At 48.1% G+C, this 27,065-nt stretch overlaps 12 protein-coding genes across 12 annotated transcripts; 7 read left to right on the forward strand and 5 right to left on the reverse strand.

Annotated features, from left to right (window-relative positions):
• The first annotated feature begins 347 nt into the window (after positions 1-347).
• On the forward strand, positions 348-2,707 carry M431DRAFT_503447 (carbohydrate-binding module family 50 protein). The gene has a single exon (XM_024918302.1). The coding sequence runs from the start codon at positions 645-647 to the stop codon at positions 2,358-2,360; it is 1,716 nt and encodes a 571-aa protein (XP_024780972.1). The 5' UTR covers positions 348-644; the 3' UTR covers positions 2,361-2,707.
• Positions 2,708-2,734: 27 nt separating this feature from the next.
• M431DRAFT_503448 (hypothetical protein) lies at positions 2,735-4,386 on the forward strand. The gene is made up of 3 exons (XM_024918303.1): positions 2,735-3,410; positions 3,474-3,866; positions 3,926-4,386. The coding sequence occupies exons 1-3, from the start codon at positions 2,939-2,941 to the stop codon at positions 4,138-4,140; spliced, it is 1,080 nt and encodes a 359-aa protein (XP_024780973.1). The 5' UTR covers positions 2,735-2,938; the 3' UTR covers positions 4,141-4,386.
• Positions 4,387-5,168: 782 nt separating this feature from the next.
• On the forward strand, positions 5,169-8,270 carry M431DRAFT_72587 (hypothetical protein; the record flags this gene model as incomplete). The annotated part of the gene is made up of 6 exons (XM_024922044.1): positions 5,169-5,320; positions 5,380-5,404; positions 5,525-5,542; positions 5,609-5,742; positions 5,821-8,148; positions 8,207-8,270. The coding sequence occupies 6 exons, from the start codon at positions 5,169-5,171 to the stop codon at positions 8,268-8,270; spliced, it is 2,721 nt and encodes a 906-aa protein (XP_024780974.1).
• A 542-nt stretch (positions 8,271-8,812) lies between these two features.
• Positions 8,813-10,223, reverse strand: M431DRAFT_490071 (hypothetical protein; the record flags this gene model as incomplete). The annotated part of the gene is made up of 4 exons (XM_024916756.1): positions 8,813-9,332; positions 9,403-9,775; positions 9,840-10,113; positions 10,164-10,223. 4 exons carry the CDS (start codon positions 10,221-10,223, stop codon positions 8,813-8,815), a joined length of 1,227 nt encoding a protein of 408 aa, XP_024780975.1.
• Positions 10,224-10,672: 449 nt separating this feature from the next.
• M431DRAFT_71625 (hypothetical protein) lies at positions 10,673-13,849 on the reverse strand (the record flags this gene model as incomplete). The annotated part of the gene is made up of 2 exons (XM_024921932.1): positions 10,673-13,504; positions 13,568-13,849. The coding sequence occupies 2 exons, from the start codon at positions 13,847-13,849 to the stop codon at positions 10,673-10,675; spliced, it is 3,114 nt and encodes a 1,037-aa protein (XP_024780976.1).
• A 974-nt stretch (positions 13,850-14,823) lies between these two features.
• On the forward strand, positions 14,824-15,873 carry M431DRAFT_477659 (hypothetical protein; the record flags this gene model as incomplete). The annotated part of the gene is made up of 4 exons (XM_024915592.1): positions 14,824-15,012; positions 15,068-15,121; positions 15,197-15,353; positions 15,410-15,873. The coding sequence occupies 4 exons, from the start codon at positions 14,824-14,826 to the stop codon at positions 15,871-15,873; spliced, it is 864 nt and encodes a 287-aa protein (XP_024780977.1).
• Positions 15,874-16,184: 311 nt separating this feature from the next.
• M431DRAFT_1208 (hypothetical protein) lies at positions 16,185-16,542 on the reverse strand (the record flags this gene model as incomplete). Its single annotated transcript, XM_024912114.1, has 3 exons — positions 16,185-16,323; positions 16,381-16,464; positions 16,532-16,542. 3 exons carry the CDS (start codon positions 16,540-16,542, stop codon positions 16,185-16,187), a joined length of 234 nt encoding a protein of 77 aa, XP_024780978.1.
• A 637-nt stretch (positions 16,543-17,179) lies between these two features.
• On the forward strand, positions 17,180-17,984 carry M431DRAFT_477660 (hypothetical protein; the record flags this gene model as incomplete). Its single annotated transcript, XM_024915593.1, has 3 exons — positions 17,180-17,688; positions 17,743-17,847; positions 17,918-17,984. 3 exons carry the CDS (start codon positions 17,180-17,182, stop codon positions 17,982-17,984), a joined length of 681 nt encoding a protein of 226 aa, XP_024780979.1.
• Positions 17,985-18,377: 393 nt separating this feature from the next.
• On the forward strand, positions 18,378-21,368 carry M431DRAFT_71919 (hypothetical protein; the record flags this gene model as incomplete). The annotated part of the gene is made up of 3 exons (XM_024921966.1): positions 18,378-18,410; positions 18,463-18,559; positions 18,622-21,368. 3 exons carry the CDS (start codon positions 18,378-18,380, stop codon positions 21,366-21,368), a joined length of 2,877 nt encoding a protein of 958 aa, XP_024780980.1.
• Positions 21,369-21,821: 453 nt separating this feature from the next.
• Positions 21,822-24,247, forward strand: M431DRAFT_503454 (hypothetical protein). The gene is made up of 10 exons (XM_024918304.1): positions 21,822-21,949; positions 21,999-22,038; positions 22,116-22,192; positions 22,280-22,357; positions 22,409-22,534; positions 22,598-22,618; positions 22,674-22,835; positions 22,893-22,952; positions 23,010-23,110; positions 23,161-24,247. Exons 1-10 carry the CDS (start codon positions 21,887-21,889, stop codon positions 23,909-23,911), a joined length of 1,479 nt encoding a protein of 492 aa, XP_024780981.1. The 5' UTR covers positions 21,822-21,886; the 3' UTR covers positions 23,912-24,247.
• M431DRAFT_72763 (hypothetical protein) lies at positions 24,138-25,142 on the reverse strand (the record flags this gene model as incomplete). The annotated part of the gene is made up of 1 exon (XM_024922065.1): positions 24,138-25,142. The coding sequence occupies one exon, from the start codon at positions 25,140-25,142 to the stop codon at positions 24,138-24,140; it is 1,005 nt and encodes a 334-aa protein (XP_024780982.1).
• A 209-nt stretch (positions 25,143-25,351) lies between these two features.
• M431DRAFT_208652 (hypothetical protein) lies at positions 25,352-26,849 on the reverse strand. Its single transcript, XM_024913426.1, has 5 exons — positions 26,746-26,849; positions 26,601-26,673; positions 26,449-26,531; positions 25,782-26,388; positions 25,352-25,725 (listed from the first exon to the last, which is right to left on the reverse strand). The coding sequence occupies exons 1-5, from the start codon at positions 26,775-26,777 to the stop codon at positions 25,561-25,563; spliced, it is 960 nt and encodes a 319-aa protein (XP_024780983.1). The 5' UTR covers positions 26,778-26,849; the 3' UTR covers positions 25,352-25,560.
• Positions 26,850-27,065: the final 216 nt, after the last annotated feature.

Genomic DNA, 27,065 nt, shown 5'->3' on the forward strand with positions numbered 1-27,065 from the left:
CAAATGGATGCTTTTCCCAGAGCTGTGCCGCGCCGCGTCGAATCTCTAAATTGAAATGCCCCTGCACGCGAGGTGGGTAGGTACCTGCTAGCAAGTACCTGTTCGCGTTGCCCAGAAAATGCTAGAGGTACCTTCCCTCCTAGGTAGGTACATTGAGAGCATATTGGCACTGTGTTCTGCCACACCTTACTCGCAGCATCTGTTACACGCACATGGCTCATCTTCGTACTGGGTACTTGGCTGGAATGCACGGTACCCTGCGCTGTCTCGAGCATGGTGGGGGCGTACCAGCATCTTAGCAGGTATCGGGATAATGAGTGCGTGGCCAAGAGCTGCGACAGAAGGAGACCACCAGGGCCGTCTTACCATTGCTCTGGCAGAGAAGCGATGTATACACCGAGTATCAGCCTAGCGACTCTCTTTTCCCCTATTCCCTATGACGGAAGAGAAGCCAGACGACTCCGAGATAGAGATCTTCGCGAGGGCCTTGGGGTTTAATTACTGAGTCCCCGGTTCCGCCGACCCATGACATAGCGTTACAGCTACAGGCCACGAACAACGACCGAGTCTCGACGTTGCCGCATAAGTCTGATGAAAAGGCTTGGTCAACCTCGAGACCTATCCTCGATCATTTGGTCGTCGCCATGGCCGACCGCAATGCTCCGGGAGTGTCGTCACCGCACCGATCCTCATCCTCCGCAGCGCCCCTGGCTGGGACCACGGGCTCTGGATCCGTCCGCTCGCGCAATCGTGGCCCCCCCAATCATGGCAGCAGCGAGAATATAACGAGAAACCATGGTGATCCGGCACAGAGGACTCCCGCTGCCAAAGGTAGAGAGGGAACATCTAGTTTGGGGCAGGTGCTGGGAGATTCCTGGGCTCAGAGCTGGTCATCAGTCCAGGGATTTGCTTCCTCTCTCCTCTCCGTCGCAGAGAACCCAGGCGACATGTCTCGGCCACGATCAGACTATCAGTCCGACCAAAACTTTGCTTCTTCACTTTGGAATCGATTTCCACCAGGCATCAGCGGCAACGCCAGCAAGAACCCCAACCAGGGGAGCTCTCCCGCTCTACGAAGCCAAAGGGTAGCCAACCGAGTGGCAGCGGGATCGTCAGACCAGCGAGACGCTGCGCTGATAGCCGCCAAGAGAGCTAGCGTTTTGGAAAACAGTCAAGGTCCGAGTGGAGGGCTGGATGTCTCGGGGAAGTATAAACGTCGAACTTCGGACGAAATTACCTCAGAGAACTCACAACCTGAAGAGTACCTAGTATACATCCACAAAATCCTGCCTCATGACACATATGCTGGAATTATCCTCCGATACAAGTGCATGGAGGATGCGTTTAGGAAAGCGAATGGCCTCTGGTCCAGAGACAGTATTCAGGTTCGGAAATGGGTCCTTATTCCAGTCGATGCCTGCGAAGTACGAGGCCGTCCTTGTGATCCCCCGGCAGGCAATCAAGACCACGGCGCCACGGATTTCTTCGAAGCAACCGGGTCAATGGCACCACAAACTACATTCAGTGGCTACTCCAAACTATCTAGTGAAAGAGCTACACAGGAAGATGAGAACACGGAAAAAGAGGCAATGCCGTGGTCGCACGTCAGATGGGTCAAGATAGACTCACTGCCTGAGCCAGTGGAAATCGGGCGTATTGCGCGGCAGAAAATGGGCTACTTCCCACCACGGAGGAAAAAGGCCGTGTCTTTCTCGTCAACACCGCGACAGAGCCTTGATACTACGGAGCAGATAGAGCAGCCGCTATCCAGGCGACAGAGCTTAGTGGGCGACCAGCCACCATCGTTGAGCAGGCGTGAATCTATTCTCAGCCATGGAGACGGCGATGGGCCGGATATGAGACCAGCATGGATGCGACGTTCGGGCGGTGTCGGCTCCTTGAGCAGGAATATCCGCGCTCCCGGCCCGGACAAAGATTACTTTAACTCGTGGGCCAAGAAACATTTTCCTAGCCTCAACATTGACGACCTACCATCCATGTCGGTGATGGGTTCAGAGATGGCACGGTTCGGGTTTGACCGTGAGGCTGCTGGGATTGTTGAGGGCGCCATTCAAGAGGGGGGAGATACGGAGTCACCTTATAATCAGAATAACGGCTTAGACAAAGCTGCGGCCGCAGTTGAGACCTGGCTCCGAACTGCATGGGCTAAACGTTCCATGGCCCCATTAATTCCACGGCAGAGGAGCGCAGCCGGACAGGATACTGGAGACCTGATAGAGCTGACGCCGACGCCAGGTGCCGAGGGCACACCACGCCTTGACATGTTTGATTCACAAATACCATCGCCATTCCTTGGAAGTATAGCGGATGCCGATTCTAGCATAAAGCGATCAGGATAGAATTTGATACACAACGTTATTGGTTATTGGTTTATGCCCGGTTATGGATTACTCTGCATATATGCACATTTAACAAAGCTAGAGTTACTTATCATCAAAAGGAAACATGTGTTGTTTATGGTTTCAGGAGTTATTCTTAGAACCCCAAACTTGTTCAGATTCTTAACCATCTATAAACGTGCCTACTTGAGCCGTACAAATTGCGCCTTACTCGTCCAAGTACATCTTTATAAGTCCTCACTGGGGCATTTGGCCATGGTTTTTGTGGTTGGACGGGTGAGAAGTACTTGAAAATATACACACTGTGCGCTACAAGAGGAGCAGCACCAGTATATCGCCTAAAATATCCGCTGATCCGAGCTTGCACAGTGCGTGTCAATTGACAGCTCTACTGCAAGCTCGACAATCAGGTCCCATAAACATCAAAGTAGACTTACAGCATTCAACATCTCTAGATCAACGCCGATCAACCGCGCGTTGATCGATCGGGAACCTCATTTTTTGGAAGAAAATTTCAGAATCCAACAGTCCATAACTGATATTGGGTGAAGCCACTTTTATAGCCTAAAGCAAGAATAATGCGCGATCGGCCAGCGGCGGCGAATAAAGTGACAAAGAAGACGCGAAATGGACCTCGCGGCGCAAACGCGAAAGCGAGGTCCGCAAAGCGAGCTCGAAAATTCAACGACGAATTGAATGATAACAGCACATCCCCAGACCCTAGCATCGCATCCGAAGTAGATGATGAAGCCAGAACCTTGGATCAGTCCAAGTCATCCAAGCAGACACGAGGCCGACCAAAGGCATCCAAGGATCGAGATGGTATATACAGTTCCAAGGGCCGCTCAAACAAAGATGAAGATGCCGATGGCATGAGTGGCTTGGAGGATCAAGATTCAAACGGAGACGATATCCGACGACAGCTTTCCGAATTAAAGAAGCAATATTCGAAACTGGAAGCAAGTTATCAAGAGCTTCAGGAGCTAGGCGTGAAGAAGGCCGAACAAAACTTCGAGCTGCTCAAGGCGCAAGCCGAGGAAAACACGAGAGGTAAGATAATGCCAGAACGACATGGGCAAATATCAAATCATTGCAAGCTAATATATGCGACAGTTGCCAATGAGTTGATCGCGCAACTCAAGGAAGAGGTAGCCGAGCAATCGAAATCTATCCAGCGAGCAGAGAAGGTGCAGGCACAGCTAGGCCAGAGCGAGACCGAGGCAGACACTTTGCGCGCCCAGCTGGCGGAGGCGAACCAGTCACTATCCCAGGCCAAATCCGAGACGAAGACGCTATACACAAAACTGGCAGCGAGCAGGCAAATCGAACCAAACAATAAAGGATCTGCGCCTGGGAACCGGGCGGCGCTTTCGGAAAAGGAAAACAAACAAGTTACTCAAGTCAAAGAAGATTTGTTCGCTGATCTGACAGGCCTTATCGTCAGAGATGTGCGACGCATCGACAAGGAAGACGTCTTTGACTGCTTACAGACTGGGCGCAACGGAAGTAAGGCGTTACCATTTGTTTACAACCAAAGGATGCATGGCTAACGATTTGGATAATAGCTCTCCACTTCAAGCTTGCGCTAGAGGATATGGACTCAGCCGACAGTTACGAAGATGTGCAATTCACGTACCGTCCGCAACTAGACGCCAGTCGCGATGGCGATTTGATAGAAGCTCTCCCCGACTACCTTATTGAAGAGATTACGTTCCCTCGAAATCAGGCGCCCAAATTCTATGCCAGAGTAATAAAGTCACTAATGGAGCGTTTGGATTAGGGTCGCATAATGCAAATAGAGCTAAAATAAGCTTGTGCCGAGCATGTATATATATTCGTATTAGTTGGAAATTGACTACGAAGTGCTCCGTATGGAGTCCAGCATTTGGATATGTCCTGCCTGAGACGGAAGCATGTGAGAGCCCACGTATAAGTTCTTTAGTAATTTGTCATGGCGGATTGGTAGACTACTGGCATAGCTCGCGGGGAAGTGGAATCGCATTTGGAAAACAAAAATTGATCAGGGAAAATGAAAACAAAGAATTATAATCATAGGTATTTTAAAACTTGATGTCTATTCCATTCTATAAGTATCCTCTCAAGGGGTTTATTTCTCATTACGTTTATAGTGGTGCCATCTACACACTGCTGCGTGCCTTGCCGGAATCTGTTTATGCGCACCACCGAGCAGCAGTTGTACCTGCAAGTAGATTGCCTTGGCTAAGCCGTGGAGGTGGACGGACTAGTACAAAGGTAGCGCAGGGCGATGTGCTTCTGAAATCGGCCGAGGCAGCGCGCTTCACGTTTTACCAAGATCGAGGTGTGCTGGATGCCGCTGATCAGCTTCCCAATTCCAACATTTGGATGAAGCCATCTCGAATTTGCCGACATACACATTCTGCCTGCCTGCGAGAGTTGAAAAGAACCTAAGACCGACTGTACCATCCGCAGGCACCGAACGTAACGAGTAACGAATCGGGGTGTGGCCTCGCCGAGCTGCTAACGGAGTTGAACCAAGGTTGTAACATGCCTGCGTTCGCTCTGCCGGTTTGACCCTATTGTCCGATCATAGAGCAAGCCGCAGCCCCTTTGCCGATTCTCATCTGCAAAAACACTTCTTCCCCCCTTGGTGGTGTATGCGCTTGAGCTTGAATGCATTGGCCCGGCGCCCATTTGCGTAGCTAAGCTTGATCTCGACCCTCGTGCCGGGAGGAGGTTGTTCGCCTCCTCCTACAATCACCCCTCCCTGTCCATCAGGCAATCCCTCGATCTCTCGAATCCTGCCATTTCAGCGACATCACCCGCATCATGGACGTCGAAGTACCTTCTGGCGACAGCACGTCGCAAGCGAGCCCGCAGCAATCGCAGCCGCAATCCAAGTCGTCTCCGCTGCCCTCGGCTGCCGCGAGTGCCGCCGCCGCCGCCGCCGCCGCCGCAGCCAACTCGATGAGCTTTAGAAGGTATGATGGCCGTTATTTGGTGATGAGGGCAGGTTTTCTAACTAGTATGGTGTTTCTAGACAACGAGCGTCACGAGCATGCGAGGTATGTATTGTCTTGCAGGTCGCATAATCCTCACTTCTCCATGAGCCGAGGCATCCCAGCGGGGCCGCTGACCACTTGGCTATTGGCATTCTACATGGACTCCTGCTAACCACTCGATAGACGTGTCACGCTCGAAAAGTATGTTCGACAAGGCTTGCGCTATTCTCCATGGGTGCTCTTGCATGCTAACCCGATGGCCTCCAGGTTCGATGTGACGCAGCTAGTCTGGGGGTGCCATGTACCAACTGCGTTGCCTTTCAGATAGAATGCCGCATCCCAACGCCGAAGCGCAAGAAGACCCAGGCCTCTGGGGCGCAAGCGGGCAAGGATTCCGATAGGTATGTCACCGTGTCAAGCTTCGCTGCTCTCTATTCGCACTCCCCTCATACTGACGACGATGTGTCTCTCTTCTCTAGCGACCGCGGCGAGAACACTGATGAGCCGTCACGGCAGACCCCTCTCAGCTCCGCCGCTGCCTCCTACTCTCCAAGATCTTCGGCCCCTACCGTATCACACACTGCTGATGGGACCCCTCCGACGTCTCTTACAGAAGCTCAGGCTAGGAAAGAGGAGGTTGATAATGGGACATATCTGAACCTAGTGATGAAGCCAAAGTTCACACGAGCCCCCATTACTGATGCCGGCCGGGTTGCATACCTCGGCGAGTCATCGAATCTTACTCTTCTCGTCCACGATCGCCAAGGTTCTGCGGATGTCGTTCACTACCCGCTGCCCGAGAATGTGAGGGGGTCGCGAGCGAGGTTGACTGAACTCGATAATGTTGAGATCGACATCCTTCACCAACGAGGTGCCTTTCTACTGCCTCCAAGGTCGCTATGTGACGAGCTGATTGACGCCTACTTCCAATGGGTCCATCCCATTGTCCCCGTCATCAACCGCACTCGCTTCATGCGACAATACCGTGATCCTAAGAATCCGCCGTCGCTCCTCCTCCTCCAGGCCGTTCTTCTGGCCGGTTCTAGAGTCTGCCAAAATGCCCAGCTCATGGACGCAAATGGTTCAACTACCCCGGCAGCCCTGACTTTCTATAAACGGGCTAAAGCTCTATACGATGCCAACTACGAAGACGACCGCGTCACAATCGTACAGTCCCTCCTTCTGATGGGATGGTACTGGGAGGGGCCTGAAGATGTCACCAAAAACGTCTTCTACTGGAGCCGTGTCGCGACCATTGTTGCTCAGGGCTCGGGCATGCATCGATCTGTTGAACGGTCGCAACTGAGCAAGTCTGATAAGCGGCTGTGGAAGCGCATCTGGTGGACGCTGTTTACGCGCGACCGATCTGTCGCGGTTGCTCTTGGTCGCCCAGTCCACATCAATCTTGATGACTCGGACGTTGAAATGCTGACCGAGGATGACTTCATTGAAGATGAGTCTGACCGAGCGAGCGAGTACCCGCCAGACCCCATTCATGTGCAATTCTTCCTCCAGTACGTCAAGCTCTGTGAAATCATGGGGCTTGTCCTGTCACAGCAGTATTCGGTCGCCTCCAAGGGAAGGCAGCGGAATGCCATCGACCTTACACACAGCGATATGGCTTTGGCCGATTGGCTTCAGAACTGCCCCAAGATTGTCTACTGGGAGATGCCTCGCCATCATTTCTGGTCCGCACTCCTTCATTCCAACTACTATACGACTCTGTGTCTCTTGCATCGAGCCCATATGCCGCCAAGCGGCTCGCCTCGGTTCCCCAATGATACTCCATATCCATCTAGAAACATTGCCTTCCAAGCGGCGGCCATGATTACCTCCATAGTTGAGAACCTGGCGGCGCATAACCAGCTTCGTTATTGCCCAGCCTTCATAGTGTACAGTCTTTTCTCCGCCCTCATCATGCACGTCTATCAAATGCGCTCCCCTGTGCCGTCTATACAGCAGGTGACGCAGGACAGGCTGCGCAGATGCATGCAGGCAATGAAGGAGGTCTCTCGCGTCTGGCTTGTGGGCAAAATGGTCTATACTCTGTTTGAGTCCATCCTCGGCAACAAGGTGCTTGAAGAGCGGCTACAAAAAGCGGGAGGAAAGCGACATCGGAAGATGCAGCAAACCGTTGACCAGCTCGAGCAGCTCAACAGGCAAGACGCATCCAAGCGTAAATACGACGACATGGCTATCGACTTTACGAGCAATACTCCAACCCCGCAAGAGTCGTACGAAAGATCTAGGCCGCAGACTCCCAGTGCGACCAAGAATGACAACAATGTCAACCAGCGCTCGGCAGCAGCATCTCCAACTGTTCGCCAGACTGGCACGGATACGTTCATGGGTGGCACCAACTCGCGACCTCAGACGAGACCTGCAACACCATTCAACCCTTCATTTTCCGTCCCGGCAACTCCCCCAGACTTGTACTTGGTCACCCGCAACTCGCCAAACATCTCACAATCTCTATGGGAGAATTTCCAGCCTGATCAGCTTTTCCCTGAAAGCTCAAGCATGCCGGCTTTCCCCAGTCTCTCGCCTCCGCAGACACACCAGACTCTAGATCAGAATGCGATGAATCAACTGCCTGGAGGCAGTATAGCGGCGGGTATACAGGCCAACCAGTACAGAGGTTCCGGCCAAGGGGCTGGAATCGTACCGATGTCTGGTTTCCAAGGGCAGTCTAATTTGTGGCAGCCTGGCTTCGACGGCGGACTGCAGGACGGCCAAAGCCCTGATAGCTGGGGTACAAGCTCTGCACAGGGACAGCCTGCGCCGACAACCCTTAATGTAGAAGATTGGTAAGTTTGTGTATGACGGGAGAGTGTTTGCTTGTATTTGCAGCTAACGATTTGATAGGTTTCAATTTTTTGGCATCAACGGAGATATGAGCAGCATAAATCTGGACATCCCTTTGAGCTAGAGAATCATTCGAACACGGTGGCGCCCTCTGAAGCTGTGAAAGCTATTTACAGTCTTCAGATATGATGGTAGGCAAACTGGACGGCGTGCTTCTATATAAGGGTTAGTTGATCTACAAGAGACTACGTGGTTTACTGAAGGAGATTTTGAGAATTTCTTGATGGAAAACCCAAGACTTGGCTCTCTACATGTTTGCTCCTCATGTATTCATCATCTGTAATAACAAAAATACTTGGCGTGGTAAGCTTTCCACATTATGAGACACCCAAGAAGCATCGGTGAAGTTCTCGTAGACACATATATTAACCGTAATTTATATTGTATATCCTTAAAGTTCCATCAGGGCGCTATATCACTGTTTGATCAATACCAGAGGTGCGAGGAGGACTATCTTGAGATGGTGATTGGAGTTCCGCGACGTATACGCTAGCCGACATAAAACATTACTCCGGCAACTGAGAGCAAGGGAAAGAGAAAAAGCAGTAGGAAATCAATAAAAGGATAAAAGGGCTGTTACTCCAGGTCGTGAAGTAGCCTCGGGGTCTAATCCTGGGGCTCAATAAACGTTTCGTCAATATCTCCGTACGCATCATTCGCTGGTACATGGTTAGATCCTTTTTGACGTTGCTGGAGCACATCTATCAAATATTGATCACCTGGATGCTTGACAAAGTCATCAGTCCTGATTCCACGGAATTGGGCTGGATCAACTGGTCTCTTGGAGGGGCCATCGCGGCCGTGTTGTCGCATATATTCACGCACGGGCGCCATGGCAGCATCGCGGCAGGCCTCTTTGATGTCGCTCCCCGACATACCAGCGGTGATTTTAGACACGTGATCCAAGTCAAAGTTGTCGGTGTCCAATTTGGCGTCCTTGAGAATCAGCTGGAGGATTCGACGCCTTTGTTCCAGATTCGGTAGCGTGATGGGAAACTTCTTGGGCATTCGTCGGAGAATGGCTTCGTCAATATCGTGCATACGATTTGTGGCACCAAGTACGACAATCTGTGCTGGAATACCGGAAGAATTGCTCGATGTCAATCCATCCCACAAAGTCATGAACCTTCAATGTTGTCAGTACCCATTGCATCAATGTAGCGGTGTCGCTACTAGGTAGCTGAAAGAATACTTACTCGGCTTTGACCATACCGCTAGCCTCATGTTCGCCGCTCCTTCGCGTGCCCAGAACGGCATCTATTTCATCGATGAACACAATGGCGGGTTGCATCTTGCGAGCCAAGGAGAAGACGGCTCGAACGATCTTGTTGGAGTCGCCATACCACTTCTCGGTGAGTGTTGAAATATGGAGGTTAATGAAGGACGCGCCGCTCTCCTTGGCCAAAGCCTTCGCCAACATCGTCTTGCCGCAGCCAGGTGGGCCATAAAGCAGAACTCCAGATGGTGCGGATAATAGCGAAGCGGCGTGCTGATAGAGATGTGGCATCGTCAATGGATATATGACGGATTCTTTCAGTTCTTCGATAATCATATCCAGGCCGCCAATGTCTACCCAGGTTTCACCTCGAATTAATGATAAATCCATTGAGAAGATTTGGAGGCCAACACTCACCATCAAAGCCGACGTGTATATCATCAGGCGCGACCATTTCCAACGCTATTAGGTTCTCATACTCATTCAAAACCAGCTCTTCGACTCGCGAGCCTCCTCGCGCCCCGTCCGCCCCATGATCGCCAATGCCATCGATATGTCGTCTCCGACTTAGGCGGTCGAGATGGGCTTTCGCTTGACGCTTCGCCTGTTCGTGCTTCTCTTTATCGGGGTCTACCAGGTTGCTCAGGATTGGATTCAAAAACGTGCGAGCAACGTAGAGACCAGCGGTCATCTAGAATAATCTGTCAGTACAATGGCAGATAAAGACGCAAGGTCAGTTACCATGCCAGCAAACAGGACAATGTCCAGAGCGACATCTCCTAACTTTCGACGCTCGCCCATTCCGAGGATCCAGCGCAGCCACGAGGCTGTGCGGTTGGGCATTGGGAGAGGCTGATGAATTCGGGAGTTTTAACGGCGGCAAGAACCGCGTGCCGAGGAGTGTTTGAAAGGGTATGATGTAATGATTTAGCATATGATTTAGGCTAAAGTAGACTAGCGCTGAATTTTAAAGATACTTATTAAGAAAAAAAATCCCTTTAAGAATAATTACTAATTAAATACATAATAGATATATTATATACTTTGAGTTATAGTCTTTAATTATTTATTATTTAATACAATTATTATTGGTTTTTTCTATTAAAAGTAAGTGAAATAATTAAATTTTGTTATATATATTGATATCTTACAATTATCTATATAATGTATATTAACTATAAGGCATAAAGCGATAGTAGTTGGAGTAACGCTTATTATATAAACATCTATGCCACATTATTCAGTGTGAATTATTGCTTTTCCTCCAACTCATCCACATCCCCTTCCAAAAAAGTACCGAAATTCATTAATGACCATGGCTCCGAAGAAGAGTGTAAAATGACGAGCCATGCAGCGACTACATTAACCAAGTAATGGAGCATGTATGCATGTGAAACGCCGTAAATTGCAGCACAAAGCGCCGTGCCAAAAAGAAGCCCGCTGGTAATATGGCGAAATCCATATGTTACTTGAGGAACCATCTTGCCGGTTGTCAAATTCTCCACCAGTAATATAAATGGCATTATAGACAACACATTGTGATGAGAAGAAAAAGGTGTGAGCCAGTGAACGGCGAGGTTTCGAACCCAGACCGCCAGTATAGGCAAATTGATGGGGAGAACCCACATCATTAGCAGAAGAATAGAATGCGAATAGTGATAGTAGTTGGAGTTGGCCGTTGAAGGTGTGACAACGTATATGCGAAGAGCGCGAACAACGGTGAGAATCTGTACAAGGCAAGCGACTAAGTACGCGAATTGGTACGGAATGAAAGTGGACACCAGAAATAATAGAATGATCGTCGAGATCACTCTTCGCCGAGGAGTAGATGGTGCAAACACTGGCGATGGGCTCAGAAGATTATAGCCGTTGATCGCAGGTATTGCCGTGAATACGGCATATGCAACACCAAGAATTCTTGTCAGAGCAAGAAGAATGTAATGCAAAACAGTACAGACGCCGATACATACAATGCCAATAAAAGGCACAAGATAGATGAAGAAAGGGTCGTCGGTACCAATGAGAAGGTCGTTTTTATGAAAGCTGATGTTCGAAGAAAGGTTGGGATTTGCCTGGTTGTTGTCCACAAGTGCGGCAAGAAAAGTCGTCACTCCACTAGGGGAAATGGACAAGAGAGTTAGACAAGACAGTAGAAGCGGAATTGACTGTCGCATGGACAGGTCTAAGCTTTCGGAGAAGGAAATAAAGGTGCCCTTCGTGTCATAAACATTGAACTGCTTCCGAAGTACCAACGTAACGATGAGTAGAGGAAAGGCCGCAAAAACTGTACGGTATCGCATATACAGTTTCCCAAGACTTCCTAATACATCCACATAAATGTCGACTTCCAAGGGCCCTTCACACGTCGGATCAGACCATATCCCAAAAGCTAGGCCGTCGGCACCAGGCGGCGTTAATGAGGGCGGCATGTATGGGGCGACACCGTGGAAGCTGATCCCGGTCGCTCCAGCATTGACAAAATATTTCGATTCGTAGGGCCTTTGAATATATTGGCGGATTAGTGGCGCAAAAAGTTGTTGGTTTCTAACGCATTGCTGATTTTTTATCACCATATCAAAGGCTATCAGGCTTGATTTGAGGGCCGGAATATTGATATCCATAGCGATAGGGCGACCAGCGGGCAGCCGGAATGATAGACCAAATGTCAGAAGACGAGTGAGGCTGATGTCTTCCTTCTTTTGAAAGGAAGAGTGATCGCTAAATTCTGCAACAGCAAAGCCTTGGCTGATTTGTGTTGCTCTATCGATGACGGCAACAAACTGATGATCGGAGAGATGCTCAGCGTCATATTGTAGATATGAAAAAGGATATATCTGGGATTCTCCGTCCAGGTAGAAAGGGGCTTGAATATTTGTTGTCGAAGCTGGGAGGAGGACCGTGTCAGACGCGGCATCCTTACATGCTAACTTCGTCGGTGTAGTACCGTTCCTCGATAGATCTATCGTGGAGGAAAAGAACGAATTGACACTCGTGTGTTGAACGGGGGAAACGCTGCACAAGAGGACTTGCAGCCGGTTGCCATCGATAGGCGCGCCAAGTTGAGCATCAGTCAACAGAGTAAAGCGTTTTGGCTCAGGAGATCCATGAGGCGGCACGGGAAGGAGATAGGCCTTCGGGGTACCCTCAGAACCAAGCTGTGAGAGGATTAGCCGGCCCCCGGTTGGCACTACCGTACTAGACGAGTCGTCCAAAGTAAGGAGGATCGTCGGCTCATTTAGAGACAGAGTCTTCTCAGCAATCGTTTCCAAACCAGTCAAAAGTCGCTTCTTAAAGACTCTCATCCGTTGTGCTCGGGGTTTCGTTTGAGAGGCTCGGTGAACATCAATGATGCTATACAAAGTTTGGGCCAGCACCTTTCGAAACTGATCGCACCAGAGAATCGCCTGATGGTCCATGCTTGTCCATACCGTTGGTATTCCCGACGTAAAGACAGTGAATCCATGAGTTTCGGGCACAAGCGATTCAATACTGGCATAATCAGATGGCACGACAGTATCCAAGTTTCCACCAGCGATCGATACCAGAGTGACATGCCACAGCGGGTTGTTGCTGGCCCATTTTTGGGTATACGCACGCCGCCAATAATCATTGATTTCGTCATAGATTTGAACGATCCGGCCGTCGAATGTAACTGGAGGGCGTGCATGCGGTGCTGACATTGTAATGATGGTATTAATTGAATTCTCCTGGTAGTTTGGTTGGACCAACATTGCCCTTGCGACAACTCCTCCCATTGAATGTCCAAGAATTAGGACAGACGTCGGATCTGGTAGATGCGAATCTCGAGAGGCTCTCTGTGGCTCAGAGTAGAGCGAAAGAATGTATCGGACGGCTTCGTTGAGATATTCAGCTTGGTCAAGTAAGGTCTGGCCGTGGAATGCGGTGATGTCTTCATTAAAGTCGACGGTGAAGAAATCAAGAGTCCTTATGCCAGAATCTAGCTGGTTACTGTCATGCTGAAGGTAATCATGGAAGTAATTGGCAGTCTCTGCAGCAATTGGCCGGACTTGCTTGTAGCTTCCGGCATTACCTGGGATGAAGAGAACCGGAATTCCGCGCAACTTGTTGCCATGATGTGAGCTTCCTTATGCCTGCTTTTTCGAGAAGGGGGATATGAAACCAACCTGACCGCTATCAATCCCTTGCTCGCGATAGAGATATAGAGAGTATTTGCTTGCGAAACGGGTGTGTTCGGTATCGAATTCGGAGAAGTGAATGTAGGAAGGTCGCATATACGACATTCGACATCCTTTGGGCTCAATTTGGCGTGTCGTGAGCGACCGAAAGATAGCGAACAAGAGGCCAACACCAGCCGTGGCAACGAAAAAGGACAGAACCGACATGAACCACAGACTGCGATTGCGCGCCCCCGAGCTGGCTAGGGGCGGCTGTTTGGTCGTGGTCATACTGGGCGACGAAGTAGGGAGCGATAGTGGTGAAAAGGATGCGACTGCTGCATGGCTGGTAGGGTGCTGGTGGCCATTCGCCTGGTTCGAATAGACGCCGCTGAGTTGCCTTGAAGTCGATGGTTGCCGGGATATTAAGCCATTGAGGCGGTGTTCTGACTCGGCATCTGGGTTTTGCAGCTCGAGGGAGGATTTACCACCGACATCAACAGACGACGAGCGCCTCGTCATGGGAAAGGTCGAAGAGAGACCTTTGGTGAGGCCGAAGCTGTGAGTGGCTATGGGTTGCTACGGCCAGAATAAGGTGATAACACTTTGGGAAAAAGTAGTGAAATTAAAACAGAAAGTCACACGGCCGAATGCGACCCATTCCGCCGTCATCTGGTCCAATTAAAGCGAGCAGAGAGAGGCGCAGAGCACTAAGTGGATAAAATCGCGGGAAACCAGCTAGATAGAGTTGGGGGAGCATTTCGCGTCATTTTAGAAATCGACATGCACACTAATGTAAAGAGAGGCTGGGTAAGATCTAGGCTATTTATTCGGTTCTCTCTTTATTTCCGCATCTTTCTTCAAAGATAATGAGCATAATTCACCAAAAAGGCTGCCATTATGTATGATTGACTACTTAATGATAATATTAAAGTTGATACAATTTTCAATACAACTCTTATCTTAACAATTATTACAAAACAAACAAGCATGTTATGCTGATTACGTGAGGCAAATTAGACTATGATATCGGTATCCGCAAGCAGCAAGGTAGGTTGCTACTAAATACAGTTTAAGCTGCTAATCGCACCGATACAGGCGCAGAGTCCAGGCACAAAGTACCGACTATCTTAGTACTGGCACCTCACCCGAATATCGCCAATCCGATTAGACGCCCATGTAAACGCAAACCGGCATACGACACGGAGCAACACACCGCGAATCAAATATCCCATGTCGAAGCTACGCGACTTCTCGCCATACCAATGCCTATCTGTATAGAGTGCCGGTATCCTGTCAAAACTCTGTGGACGCAATATTCTGGAGCTGATGATAAGTCCAACGGGCACTTGATTCGCCTCACTGTCTGCCGAAAATGTGGCCATTTCTGTGATAAATATGTAGAGCACGACTTTGTTGTGCTCTTTATCGATCTGGTCCTCATTAAACCCCAGGTACTGTGACTCGGGCCGTTTTGCATGTCATATCTCATCTCTGAACCTCTCATAGGTCTATCGCCATTTGCTGCACAACACTTTGATGCGGGATGGAGATCGCTTCGACGTATGTTAACCACTCCAGCTCCCTCCTTCTCCTGCTAGATTTATCAGCATGCCCGCATGCTAATATTTTCAACAGCCTTCTATCATCCGTTTGGGGGTGTTGCTCCTGCTATTCGATGTCTACTTGACATGGGCGCGCATAGAAAAGCAAACCATTCCCTCGTCTAGTCCTGGCGAGAGTAGACTAGGGCCGCTCGCGCAACAGCCGATTGTGATTCAGTACATGTTCTTTCGTCAGTATTCTGTATCTTCGTCTTCATTACGCCGTCGACTAACACTGCTATTGTAGTGATCCTGTGCGCCTTGTCCACAATCGCTTTCCATCTGAGCATCCGATTTTTTACATCATCCCACCTCTCGCCGCTAAATATCACAGGCCTGATGCCGCGGTACAATCGCCCGAATTCAGTATCGACAGCCTTGCTTGTATCGTCCTCGACCAAATTATTTCCAATCTTGATGGTCATCTGGGAATATGATGTGCCCGCGGCCGCAAGGTCCCTAGGTTGGGCTGTCGTGGCAAATAACGTAGAAGCACTACGGATTCTACTTGACTGCAAATACTATGTTGCCTGCTTCTTAGCAATTGCCGGCGCATCTGTGCGCTGGGCTGTGGGCCAGCTGATATTAATATCTGCTGGATTGGGCGATGTAGATTCCATTGGTGACAGCAGCGTTGCTGCAGATGGCAAAGCTCTTTGGGCCCTGGTGAAGTATATCAGGGACTGGGCTGGCCGTTTAGCTGTAGGATAAAGTAATTCCTGACAACCAAATCAATGTATATTACCCGAACTAACATTGCATATACCATGTTACTATCTTATTGTAACCGCGTAGGCACAGGCCCGTACTATCAAATTTCGATATTTCCATAAGATAGACTGGTCTCAAGCAACTCCGGCACCTATTTGTACACTCGTAATCAATGATGGCTTGCAGGTGAGGAAGGTGACTCCCAGTGAGAAACTCGATAGCAATACAAGATGATGTGAACGAAGTAAAACCCCTAACGCCAGTCTTCCCGATACGCCTGAGGCTACGCTTGTCATAGCCAGCAATCAACTCTAGTTACTATGTCCCAGGAATTCCTCTCGCAAGTCGCTTCGTCGTGGTGCAATCAGTGGATGGAGTTGAGCGAGGAAAGTGATTAGCCACATGAGATAGCAGCTGACGATGGCCAGAATCAGAGATGACCGCCATAAACTATTAAACACAAGCTGTTAGCATAGTAGGATTCGCGAACGGGCGGAACAGACTGACACTTGATTCTCGCCTTTGGGTGACAAAAACCAGGCCGCCGCGCTCAACGCAACGATGACCACGAGGCCGATTACAATGGAATATCTGTAGACAAACAATGCGCACATTGTGTTAGCCCGGTTCTTTCTGCATCATCACCAGTAAGTCTTACCCTTGAGCCATTTTGCTGGATCGTGATCACAGGATAGATCCGAGGACGACTGCTTTGTTGATGGAGAACGAGTCCTGCAAGTACGAAGCTGCACCCCAGAACACTCCTAAGGATACCTCGAGCTTAGATCGCGCACTGTAATTCTAGACGCCGATCGAGGCGCGTCATCTGGTAGGTAAGCGAAAAACAGCGCTAATCCTGAAAGAGAGCTATTTATGAAAAAGCTACCAATTTTTAATAAACGAATGCTTAGATATAGATAGAGAAATAATAGTATAAAATTAATGTTAAATATTAACTCCTGGGAATATATAGCTTTATGTATAATTATAATATTGTTGCTATTTAAAATATGTTTTTCAAGGGAAAAGTAATATGTATTATATATCTAAAGTTTTGCTTATTATTGCAATTTTATTTACATTTCCATTTAAAGGGGCTCATTATAACCGTTTAATTACATGGATTGGGACTGTGTAATAATATGCCGCTACTCCGTTCAGTTCCGGGTGTTGAGTGGCTATTGTGGGTCTTCTCTGGGACCAGCTGGATTTACACTCAAACTTCTCCCCGCGGTTCAGTAGAATAGCGAAACCAAGGTTCAATTGCGCACTGCCTCACATTGGCTCACAATTGACATTCGCCAAAATGCGGCCGACGTTTCGAGCTCTCGCCAGCTATCTCGAGCCCGGTACGCCTACCGGACTCACAGGACTATGGACTCACAAAACACCCCGGTCTACTCTGTTATACCTGTACGGCGCAACACTGAACAGGCTGCAATCCATACCCGAAACATCTCTCTACCGCCAATCCGTCGAGGCGACGACCAAGCATCGCATGGGTCTTGTCGAAAAGATCGTTCCGCCTGGATATGAGGAGTGGAGTGTGAAGGCGAAGGAGCTGATGCGAAAATACCCCCACCAATTCGAGGCTGCCAGTGATCGGATCGATGGTAGTGGTGCTAGGACTTATAAGTTTGGCAATCGTGTCTTTGTTGTTGGCATCGAGCATGATACCGGAGACGTTCGGTCGCAGGAATGGAATGGCGAGAGTCAAGTGGGCAGCAACGATCCGATCATTGACGCTGCGGAGCATCAAAACATCAACGATGAAAAGCTGCAGTGGGAGGATGAGCCCCAGCTTACAGCTGAACAGTGAGCCTAAGGCCATGATACAAATATTCACCAGACAACTAACAAGTGAGACAGGGTCAAGGAACTTGAGCAACAACTGGGTGCTGGTCTCATTGAAGAGGTCATCCAGGTGGCGGAGGGCGAACTACAACTAATTGAGACTATGGAACAGGCACAAGTGTAAGTATTTCGAAGGCAATACCTCTCTTTTGACATGCAAAGTTCTTGTCATTGCTGACACTGGCCACAGCTGGGAAAATCTGGATGAAAAGCCTGCTCAAGGGCAATGGACATATTTTGAGCGACAATCGTCATGAAATACGGAGCTATATCATTTATAGTTTTCTGATAAATAATTCAAAATTCTAGTACAATACACTGTATCACCATTGCTGATTACCTTGTTAAATATAACCCCAAGTCCGAATTATTATTATTTGAATATCAAATGAACCTATACTCAACTGTTATGATAGATCTAAACCACTGGCATTTTATTAATAATATTATTTAAACTCAATAATTCAGTCAATTAATTATATCAAATATAGTTGGTATTATTAGCTTTATACTGACAGCTTATTATTGTGGGTACAAACGTGATGCCACTGGCCAAAAGCGCTAGGACGTATTTATCCTGTGCCGTCATTCACTCTGCTTCTCTGTTCCAACATATCTTTGGTGCTCTCACACCTACATCTGTGGAATTTATGGCCACGATCAAACAAATTGATGGCCGCAGCGTAAGCTCTTCAAGTTCTATATGCAAATTTCCGGCTAATATTTGGCTATTAGGTCCATCAAATCCAATCCGGCCAGGTCATTGTTGACCTATGTTCCGTAGTTAAAGAGCTGGTCGAGAACAGCGTCGACTCTGGGGCAACAATCATAGGTTGGTGTGCCAATTGGTTGTAATGATGCTTGGCCCTGTCTCTCGACTGACTTGTAATAAAGACGTTCGTTTCAAAAACCAAGGACTCGATTCAATTGAAGTTCAAGACAATGGATCCGGAATCTCGCCGGCAAACTATAGCTCTGTCGCTCTCAAGCACTACACATCAAAGCTTACTTCCTATTCTGACATAGAGTCACTACAGACTTTTGGCTTTCGTGGAGAGGCTTTGGCATCGTTATGTGCCTTGTCAATTCTGACCGTGACGACGTGCCAAGAGGAAGAAGCTCCTAAAGGTTCCAAGTTAACTTTTCACCAATCAGGAGAGCTGGATAGCACAACCGTCGTTGCAGCCCAGCGAGGGACAACTGTCGCAGTCGAAAACTTATTCCACAATTTGCCTGTCCGACGCCGGGAACTTGACCGTAATATCAAGAGGGAGTGGCACAAGGTCATAGCTCTACTTAACCAGTATGCGTGTATCCTGACGAACGTGAAATTCTCCGTATCTCAACAACCTACAAAAGGGAAACGCATATTACTCTTTTCCACGAAAGGCAACGCGACTACCCGTGAGAACATTATCAATATCTTTGGTGCCAAAACTCTAGCAGCGTTGATACCTCTCGATCTTCACCTGGAACTCAAGCCCTCGGGTACCCGCTCTAGCGACAAATCAGCTTCTAATAGTCATGATGTTCGCATTGTTGGCCATGTCTCAAAACCTGCTCATGGTGAGGGTAGACAGACCCCTGATCGACAAATGTTTTTTGTCAATGGTCGACCCTGCTCACTGCCTCAATTGGCCAAAGCTTTCAACGAAGTTTATCGATCATATAACAACTCACAGTCGCCCTTCATTTTCGCCGATGTACAACTAGATACTATGCTATACGACGTGAACGTCAGCCCTGATAAGCGGTCCATTCTACTGCACGATCAAAACAACCTCCTGGATACTCTTCGTACCTCCTTGTCTGAGTTGTTTGATACCCACGAAGATAGTATATCAATTGCGGCATCAACTCAGAATGTGAAACTGCAGGCTTCTCATGGCAAAGGTACTAAGCCTGGACAACTCCCTCGACTTTTCGACAGGCCACCGTCTACATCTCATTCTACCCCCCAGGTAGAACAAAGCCTCAGTTACGAGGATAACAAACTCAGCTCCGGCGCAGACAGCGAAGGGTCAGAGCCGGATGATGGATTTGCCCCGGCATCGCGATTGATGAAGACGAGGTCGCAACGTAATGAGAAGGAGAAATTGCACCTGAACGGCAATATCGAACCAGTGATAAGGAGAGTCATAACATCTTCTCCAGAGAAAACCGCCCCAGCAACCCCTCGTTTAAAGACCATATTGGTGAACCACTCCCCTCCACGTAAGGAGTCGTCAGCAATTTCGAGTGCCAACGCAGCCTTAAGCCAACATCAGGGATCGCATGATCCTGATTACAACGTCCGAGCACAAGTTTCCGGCTCTTCCAGTCCTATTACCCCCGATATATCTGTAGAGGATGCTGGCGTTAAAGACCTACGCGAGGTAGTAACTCCTTCGCGAGACGTAAAAAGCCCAACCAAAGCTGCAAATGTGGAGGATGAGTCCAAATCTTCCGAGACAGGAATGTCACATCCCATGTCACCAAAACAAGACGAAGCAAAGGCAATTCTTCGTCCAGAAATTCATGAATCAGATAGCGAACCTGACATTCAACGACCTACACGGATACAAAGGAATACCATAGCCATCAACGATGATACTTCTTCTAGGCAATCTCAACATGATGAACAATCTCTAGAAACGGGGCCCGATATTCAGCATGTCAAACCCACGCTTTCACCAACAGGCGGTGGTTCCCCGATCAGAAGCGACAATACAAGAAGTCTTCTAGCAGAGTCCAGAATACAGCCCCCCAAACCCGTGCGGCGAAAAGATATTACGGCGTGTTGCATACAAAACTTACATGTAGAGAAGAGAAAGCTCCGACTACTCCATAATAGGCGTCCTCTTCGTCATACTTCTCAATCTGGTTCTTCGGCGCACAATACCTCTTCTGTGGAGCGAATCGATGCCAGCGATGCAGAATCTAGACTCCCTCTTATTATTTCAAAGGGTGATTTCTCCAAAATGAGGATTATCGGCCAGTTCAATCTCGGGTTTATCATAGCCGTTAAGCCTGCCAGTCATCTAGGCTCTGGAAGCGAGGGAAAGCATGATGAACTTTTCATCATCGACCAGCACGCGTCTGATGAGAAGTACAACTACGAAAGGCTTCAAAATACCACTGAGATCCAATCACAGCGCCTTGTCCATCCCATGAGACTTCAGCTGACAGCTCTTGAAGAGGAGATAATACTGGAGAATTCAACCGCTCTGAATGCGAATGGTTTCAAAGTAGACATTGATACAACAGGGCGTTTCCCTGTGGGATCGCGATGCCTGTTGACTTCGTTACCCCTCAGCCGCGAAGTCACATTCAAACTAGATGATTTGGAAGAATTGATATCGCTTTTAGGCGATAAATCGGCCGAGTCTTCGTATATCCCTCGCCCTTCGAAGGTTCAAAAGATGTTCGCGATGAGGGCATGTCGAAGCAGCATTATGATTGGTAAAGCCTTGACGAGGAGCCAGATGTATTCTCTTGTTAACCACATGGGAGAGCTGGATAAGCCCTGGAATTGCCCTCATGGACGCCCAACAATACGACACTTGAGTCGACTGCAGGCATGGAGCGGGGTAGGATGGGAGCGCGACTTGCAAACTGATTCAATTACAACCTGGCAAGACTATGTGAGAGAAGCAAGCTGATGACTGTTTTCACAAAAAATCATTGGATAGATCCATCTCGCCATATACTCTCACAAACATATATATATTCCTAAATATAACATAAGCGCCTCTTCATATATTCATTGTCCAATATCTTGGGAATAGCTGATAATGATTGCTTGTCATAATAATACAAACGGCTCCCTCATGATGATGCCTATTGATTTCATTTTCGTGTGAAGTCTTCGTCTCGGGTGGATGAAGTGCTCCATGATTACGTTTTGCGCATAGCGCGTTGTTTTCAGTGTATTAAAGTTATCCGAATAGCAATCTTCCTGGGTAGATTTTGCTACTATTTGCTTCCAGTGCATTTTATCGACTCTCTCTGGATTAAAATCGCGATCTGACTTCACCTCACTTCAATTGCTGTTAAATTTTGCTGACAAAATTGATGTGGGGCAGAATTCATCCAGCGACACTTCAGTGCTTCAACCCAGATTGAAACTCATGCCATACCACTCTAATTTTGACGACATTGAAGAAAACCACCAGGCGGGATGGCTAGCATCGACGATGTGAACTTTGAGCTCCCCAAACTGCGTACTTCCTTCTCCCTAGAGGTGAGTATCAACCACCCATACGCGTCGCTCATCGCTAACACAGCTGCAGAATGACACCAGGTTCCTCGGCAGTGATGATAATATCGCAGGCAAGCATCCAATTCCGCTACCAGAGCTATATTTTACCCGTGATTGATGAAAGACTAACCGCTAAGACAATGGATAGAATTCTTTGACGTCAAATTCTGCCCTTACCAGCCCCTAGACCATGAACCTGTCTTTGCTGCTATCAGCAAAAAGCATGTAAGTGCTACGGAAAGCTTGTCAAACAACCGCGTCACTCATCACCAGGCAATATAACAGTATTCGTTTCCTAACGCAATGCTTTAGGTTGTTATATGCCGACTCACAAAAGACACAGGCGATGTCAATCCTTGTCATGTAATCAATGTCATAAGAGACGATGACGTGAGTAACGCGTCCTCTATGTCAAAGTGAATATAACTAAACTAGCCACAGGATGAGGCTGCCAGTTGTTGTTGTACTTGGACTATGGATGCCGTAAATGGCAGGCCGTATATCTGCATTGGCGGCGTTGATGCCAAGGTTAAGATATACGACGTAGTTGATGGCCGGTTGGTTGAGGTAGGCACCACAAATGTTAGGACGCGATATATCGGACTTGGACTAAAAGGTTTCATTTTATAGTGCTTTGTTGGCCATGGCGGGGTTCGTCTTCTCTCGCTTCTTCACCTTGGGCCTCATGAACTCACCCGAAGCACAGGACGTTAATGATTTAGCCACATCCCCTGTCAACCCATATATCATCGCTTCAGCTTCAGACGATACAAGTGTACGGATATGGAGCGTGGAAGAAAAACATAGGAGCCAACCATGTTTATGCATTCTCGCCGGAGAAGGTCACTCTTGGAATCTGCTTAGTGTGGTAAGATGCTTCACCATAGCACTTTCTCAAGGCTTCCTGGAAACTGATACCTCATAGGCTTTCCACGAAACTGGCCGCTATCTTTTGTCAGGTGGTCACGACCAGATTATAAACCTGGTATGAAGGCGGTCTGCACAAATTTGTTGTACAATACTAACCCATGTTATAATGTAGTGGACTATTCCTGATCTCCCCAATGAACCTATTGATACGCCCCTGCAGGTTCATTATCCTCATTTTTCAACTTCAGCAGTGCACAGCGGCATCGTCGATTGGTGAGACTATCAAAGAGCAAAATGTTATAGCAGTGCTAATTGTTCTATAGTGTCTCATTTTATGGAGATCTTATCCTATCTAGAGCTTGTCACGATAACGTGATTGTCCTGTGGAAGATCGAAGGATTCTCCTCAGATGATCCTCTACCACCCCAGAGTACTGCTCCCACGCCACAAAATGTACTCCCGACGAATTACGAAGATCCTGGACGGCTTACGAGGTCTGCTTTCGTTCCCTTAACATCCCCTCAATGCCCAGTCCAATACACACGACTATTGGCATTCCACACTCCGAACTGCGGCCCTCAGTTTTTCATGCGCTTCAAGCTCCATCATGTGCCCAACCAGAATCCGGTGCTTGCGTTTTGTAATGCAGCAGGCAACATATTTTTCTGGGACTTGAAGCGACTGACTGCCCACCGCGATATCATGTCGTCGCTAGCAAATCATACGGACAAAAGCAAACCGATACAGCTTCCTAGTTGGCAGAAGCCCGTTATCCCGCGGGCAAAAGCAGATCCGCCAAGTAAGCCTCGTGCAGCCGGCAGTGAGCGAGATTCATCAACTCCAGTATATGTAAACCATTCAGATTCCCAGGAGTTCAGCCCGGAGACATTGGAATCCTGGGCGACCAAGTATAGCATGGATGACACGCACGAGCCGCTACGACACCATAAGATGGAGTCATCCTCGGCCAATTTTGTGGGCAGACAGGCATCTTGGAGTCCAGGAGGGGACTGGTGCGTCGTAGTTGGGAGCTCAAACACAGCTTTGTTGCTACAGCGCTGGGCTCAGAAATGAAGCCGCGAAGTAGGAAGGGAAGCAGAGAAGGCAGTCTTTCCCAACATCGTGCCTTGCTGCTCATAGGTGCATCCACGGGCGTCTCCTTCGTGTCTCTCTTGAAGAGAAGGCAGAGTTGCCACACCCAGCATTCCAAAAGCCGTAGAAAAGAAGAAGAATCATAATGCAAGGCCTATAAACCATAGCAGCCCAGGCCAGACCCAAAGACTTGTCATGAGTTATGGTACTATGGCCTTGAGGTGCTAGAATTTAGTAAACTCAAGTCAATGGAGAGAAGTGACGTTATCTCTCTTAACTGTAGAAAGCTCTCGTTTTTGGAGTAAGGCAATTGGTCGACTAGTTTCTCCATCCTTTGGTTAATATCTCGTAGGCCTGTGAGGGTGCGTTGGCTAATTGCTTCTCTTTGGTTTGCCCAGTCCATTTTCGTCTCATAATGCAGCCCAGAGTCCACGATCTCAAAATCAGATCGTCCACCAAGAGACTCATTCGTATTTGGTGACGACGACAGAACAGTATCACGCTGTGTAGAGTCCCCTTGTTGAAGTCTCGCTTCAGCTTCCAGATGAGCGATGCCCCTCAAATGCTCTGCGTAGATGGTGCTTAACTCGCAGCTAAGCAGGGCCAGCCAGAAGTCGACTGCTGAGACCTTGTGTGGCATTTTATGATCGTATGCGTATTGACGAATCAATATCTCAAAGTACGACTTAAGCTCGCTCATGTTGCTGGAAGAACCCCATCGTGGTGCGACCTTTTGAGTCTCATTGCTACCAGTGAATAGCTGCTCGTCAATCTCCTTCAGCTGCTCTCTCTGCCGCATCAGGATCTCCGACCCAATTGCCCAAAGATGGTGGAGACGAATGTCGATGGCTTCAGCCCGAGGCCTCAGTTGAAGAACGATTCCAAACGCTTTCGCTGCTTTCGCGATCTCCCCTTGAGCTAGGAATTGCTCAGTCGCACGTAGTAGGACATCCAGATGGCCCTTGCGATCATCCTCTCGGAGTCTCGATTTCTGCTTTCCATTCTCAGACTCAGACTGGTATTTCCTCTCTTGCTGCTCCAGATCTTCTAGCCCACGGTGCGGGAATTTTTTCACTGATGATCTTGGATTTTCATCTGCTTCCGAGACACCAGCGACAACGAGTTGAACATCGCTACGTGAATGGTCAAAACTGCGAGAATATCGAGCGTGAGATCTGCCTTCACTCCCATATAGAGGTTTTTCGAGATTCATGAATGGTATTTGTCTTTTTCTTTTTTTCTTCCTCTGTATTTCTTCTCCTTGCCTTGTTATTTAGGTCTTTCACTATGATGCCAATTGAAAGGTGAAAATAAAGTTGTGGAGAATTACAAATTCCACATAGTACTAGAAAGCTGCACGCCCCATCTCATGAGGAATTTATACGCCACAAATTCAAGTGACTTTCATTTCCATCCACGTCTGACATCTTATTGCACCTTTTTATTCATTATTGGGTCGTGTTCAAGCTTCAGAACTAACAAGCAAGGTATATATTATGCGGCATTCATCGAACTAGTGTTGAAAATCCTACTTGCATCACGCAACTAAAGCATTAGATATTCCTCAAGCCATATCGCGATTTCTTCGGTAGCTGGCCTAATAAACGCCCTCAATGTCAGCCAGCTCCTTATTATAGTGCTGAAAATTTAGAGGTGCTGCCTACTTCTTGCTCCGTCTGCAGGGTCTCGAGGACCGGAGCGAGTTCACTTAGGATCTCGTATGCCTTCTTGTGATATTCCATTTGGGCAGCAACAAGTTCGGCGAGGTTACGAAGTGGTTCAGGGGTGTCCAAAACCTATAGATGCAGTATCATTAGCTTCCGCAGGTGTTCTGGCACTGGGGAACAAATACACTTACGTTCTTCATCACACCAACCGCTTCCTCGGTCTGTGTCACGAACTCGTCCTCTGCTTTCTCGATTTCTTCTTGAGCATCAGCGCTGAGCTCTGCTTCGTCGGGACGGTCAGCCCGAGCGTGGCCGCCACCAAGTTTAAAGGTTGTTCCCTTTACACGAGCTTTGACAGCATCGAGGGTCAATCTTGAATTTTCAACATTCTTTCTAGCACGTGCCGCGAAGGTAAGATTGGTATTGAGGGTGGTGTTCCATCCTGCCAGGAACCGGCTTTGAATTTGTGAATCCTGAGCAAGGCGCGCGTCGCCCACTCGTTCCATAGCAAGTGCATATTTCTCGAGAGCCGTTGCCAGAGGATCTTCGCCAGCACCAGTGTGGTGCTGGTGCAGGAGCTGGCTGCTGGATAAGCTTGCACGAGAGATGGCATGGTTGAAAGTCTTCGGTTGCGGCTTCGCAGATGCTGGAGCCACGAGAGCTGCTTGGGCCTCTGCAGTAGATGTAGCCGAAGATAGAAGGCTGACCTTCTCACTCACAGTTCGGCCAAGATCTTGAAATGTCTCCTTGATGTTGGGAGGATAGTCATAGGCTTCGTTGGTATATTGCGAACTATTCGATTCTCTATGTTAGCAACGCATTGCCCCTCCGGGCGCAGTTTGAGCGACATACGTCACCGCAAGCATCTTCTGGTGGGCTTGTTTCAGAGCATCGACCTTTTTCTCGAGGTCGATGTAGTCGGCAGGAAGCTCAGTCTATGGCAACAAACAATTAGTGCCACATTTCCATGTTGTGCGATAATGTTGGCCTTGCGAATCACATACTCGATCATCTGCTTGGCCCAACTGCTCCTTGGTAAACTGGAAGGTCCGTGACGCAAACGGAGTAATCTGCGCACTGAAATCACTGCCAAAGTCGTTCGTACATGTTAAATATTGCTCAACAGCTCCTTCCAAGAAGGTGACTTACGAGAATCCCTTGCTAAATTTAGAGAAATCCATCTTGAATGTAGTTCTCCCGTGTATATGTGAGGTGAGTGCTTATCGCGAAGGTGCAACATAGACCGAAGCTTGTGATATCCTACTTCCTGGGTATCAGAAGCATAATCAGTATAATACCCCACACTATATACTATATTTAGAATTAACTTATTAAATTTTAACAATTAGTATATATTAAAAATAAAATAATAGAATAATAAATATAATAAATATAATAAATATAATAAATATAATATAATAAATATAATATAATAAATATAATAAATATAATAAATATAATAAATATAA

This window comes from Trichoderma harzianum, assembly GCF_003025095.1.
Source record: "Trichoderma harzianum CBS 226.95 unplaced genomic scaffold M431scaffold_1, whole genome shotgun sequence".
Classification (NCBI taxonomy): domain Eukaryota; kingdom Fungi; phylum Ascomycota; class Sordariomycetes; order Hypocreales; family Hypocreaceae; genus Trichoderma; species Trichoderma harzianum.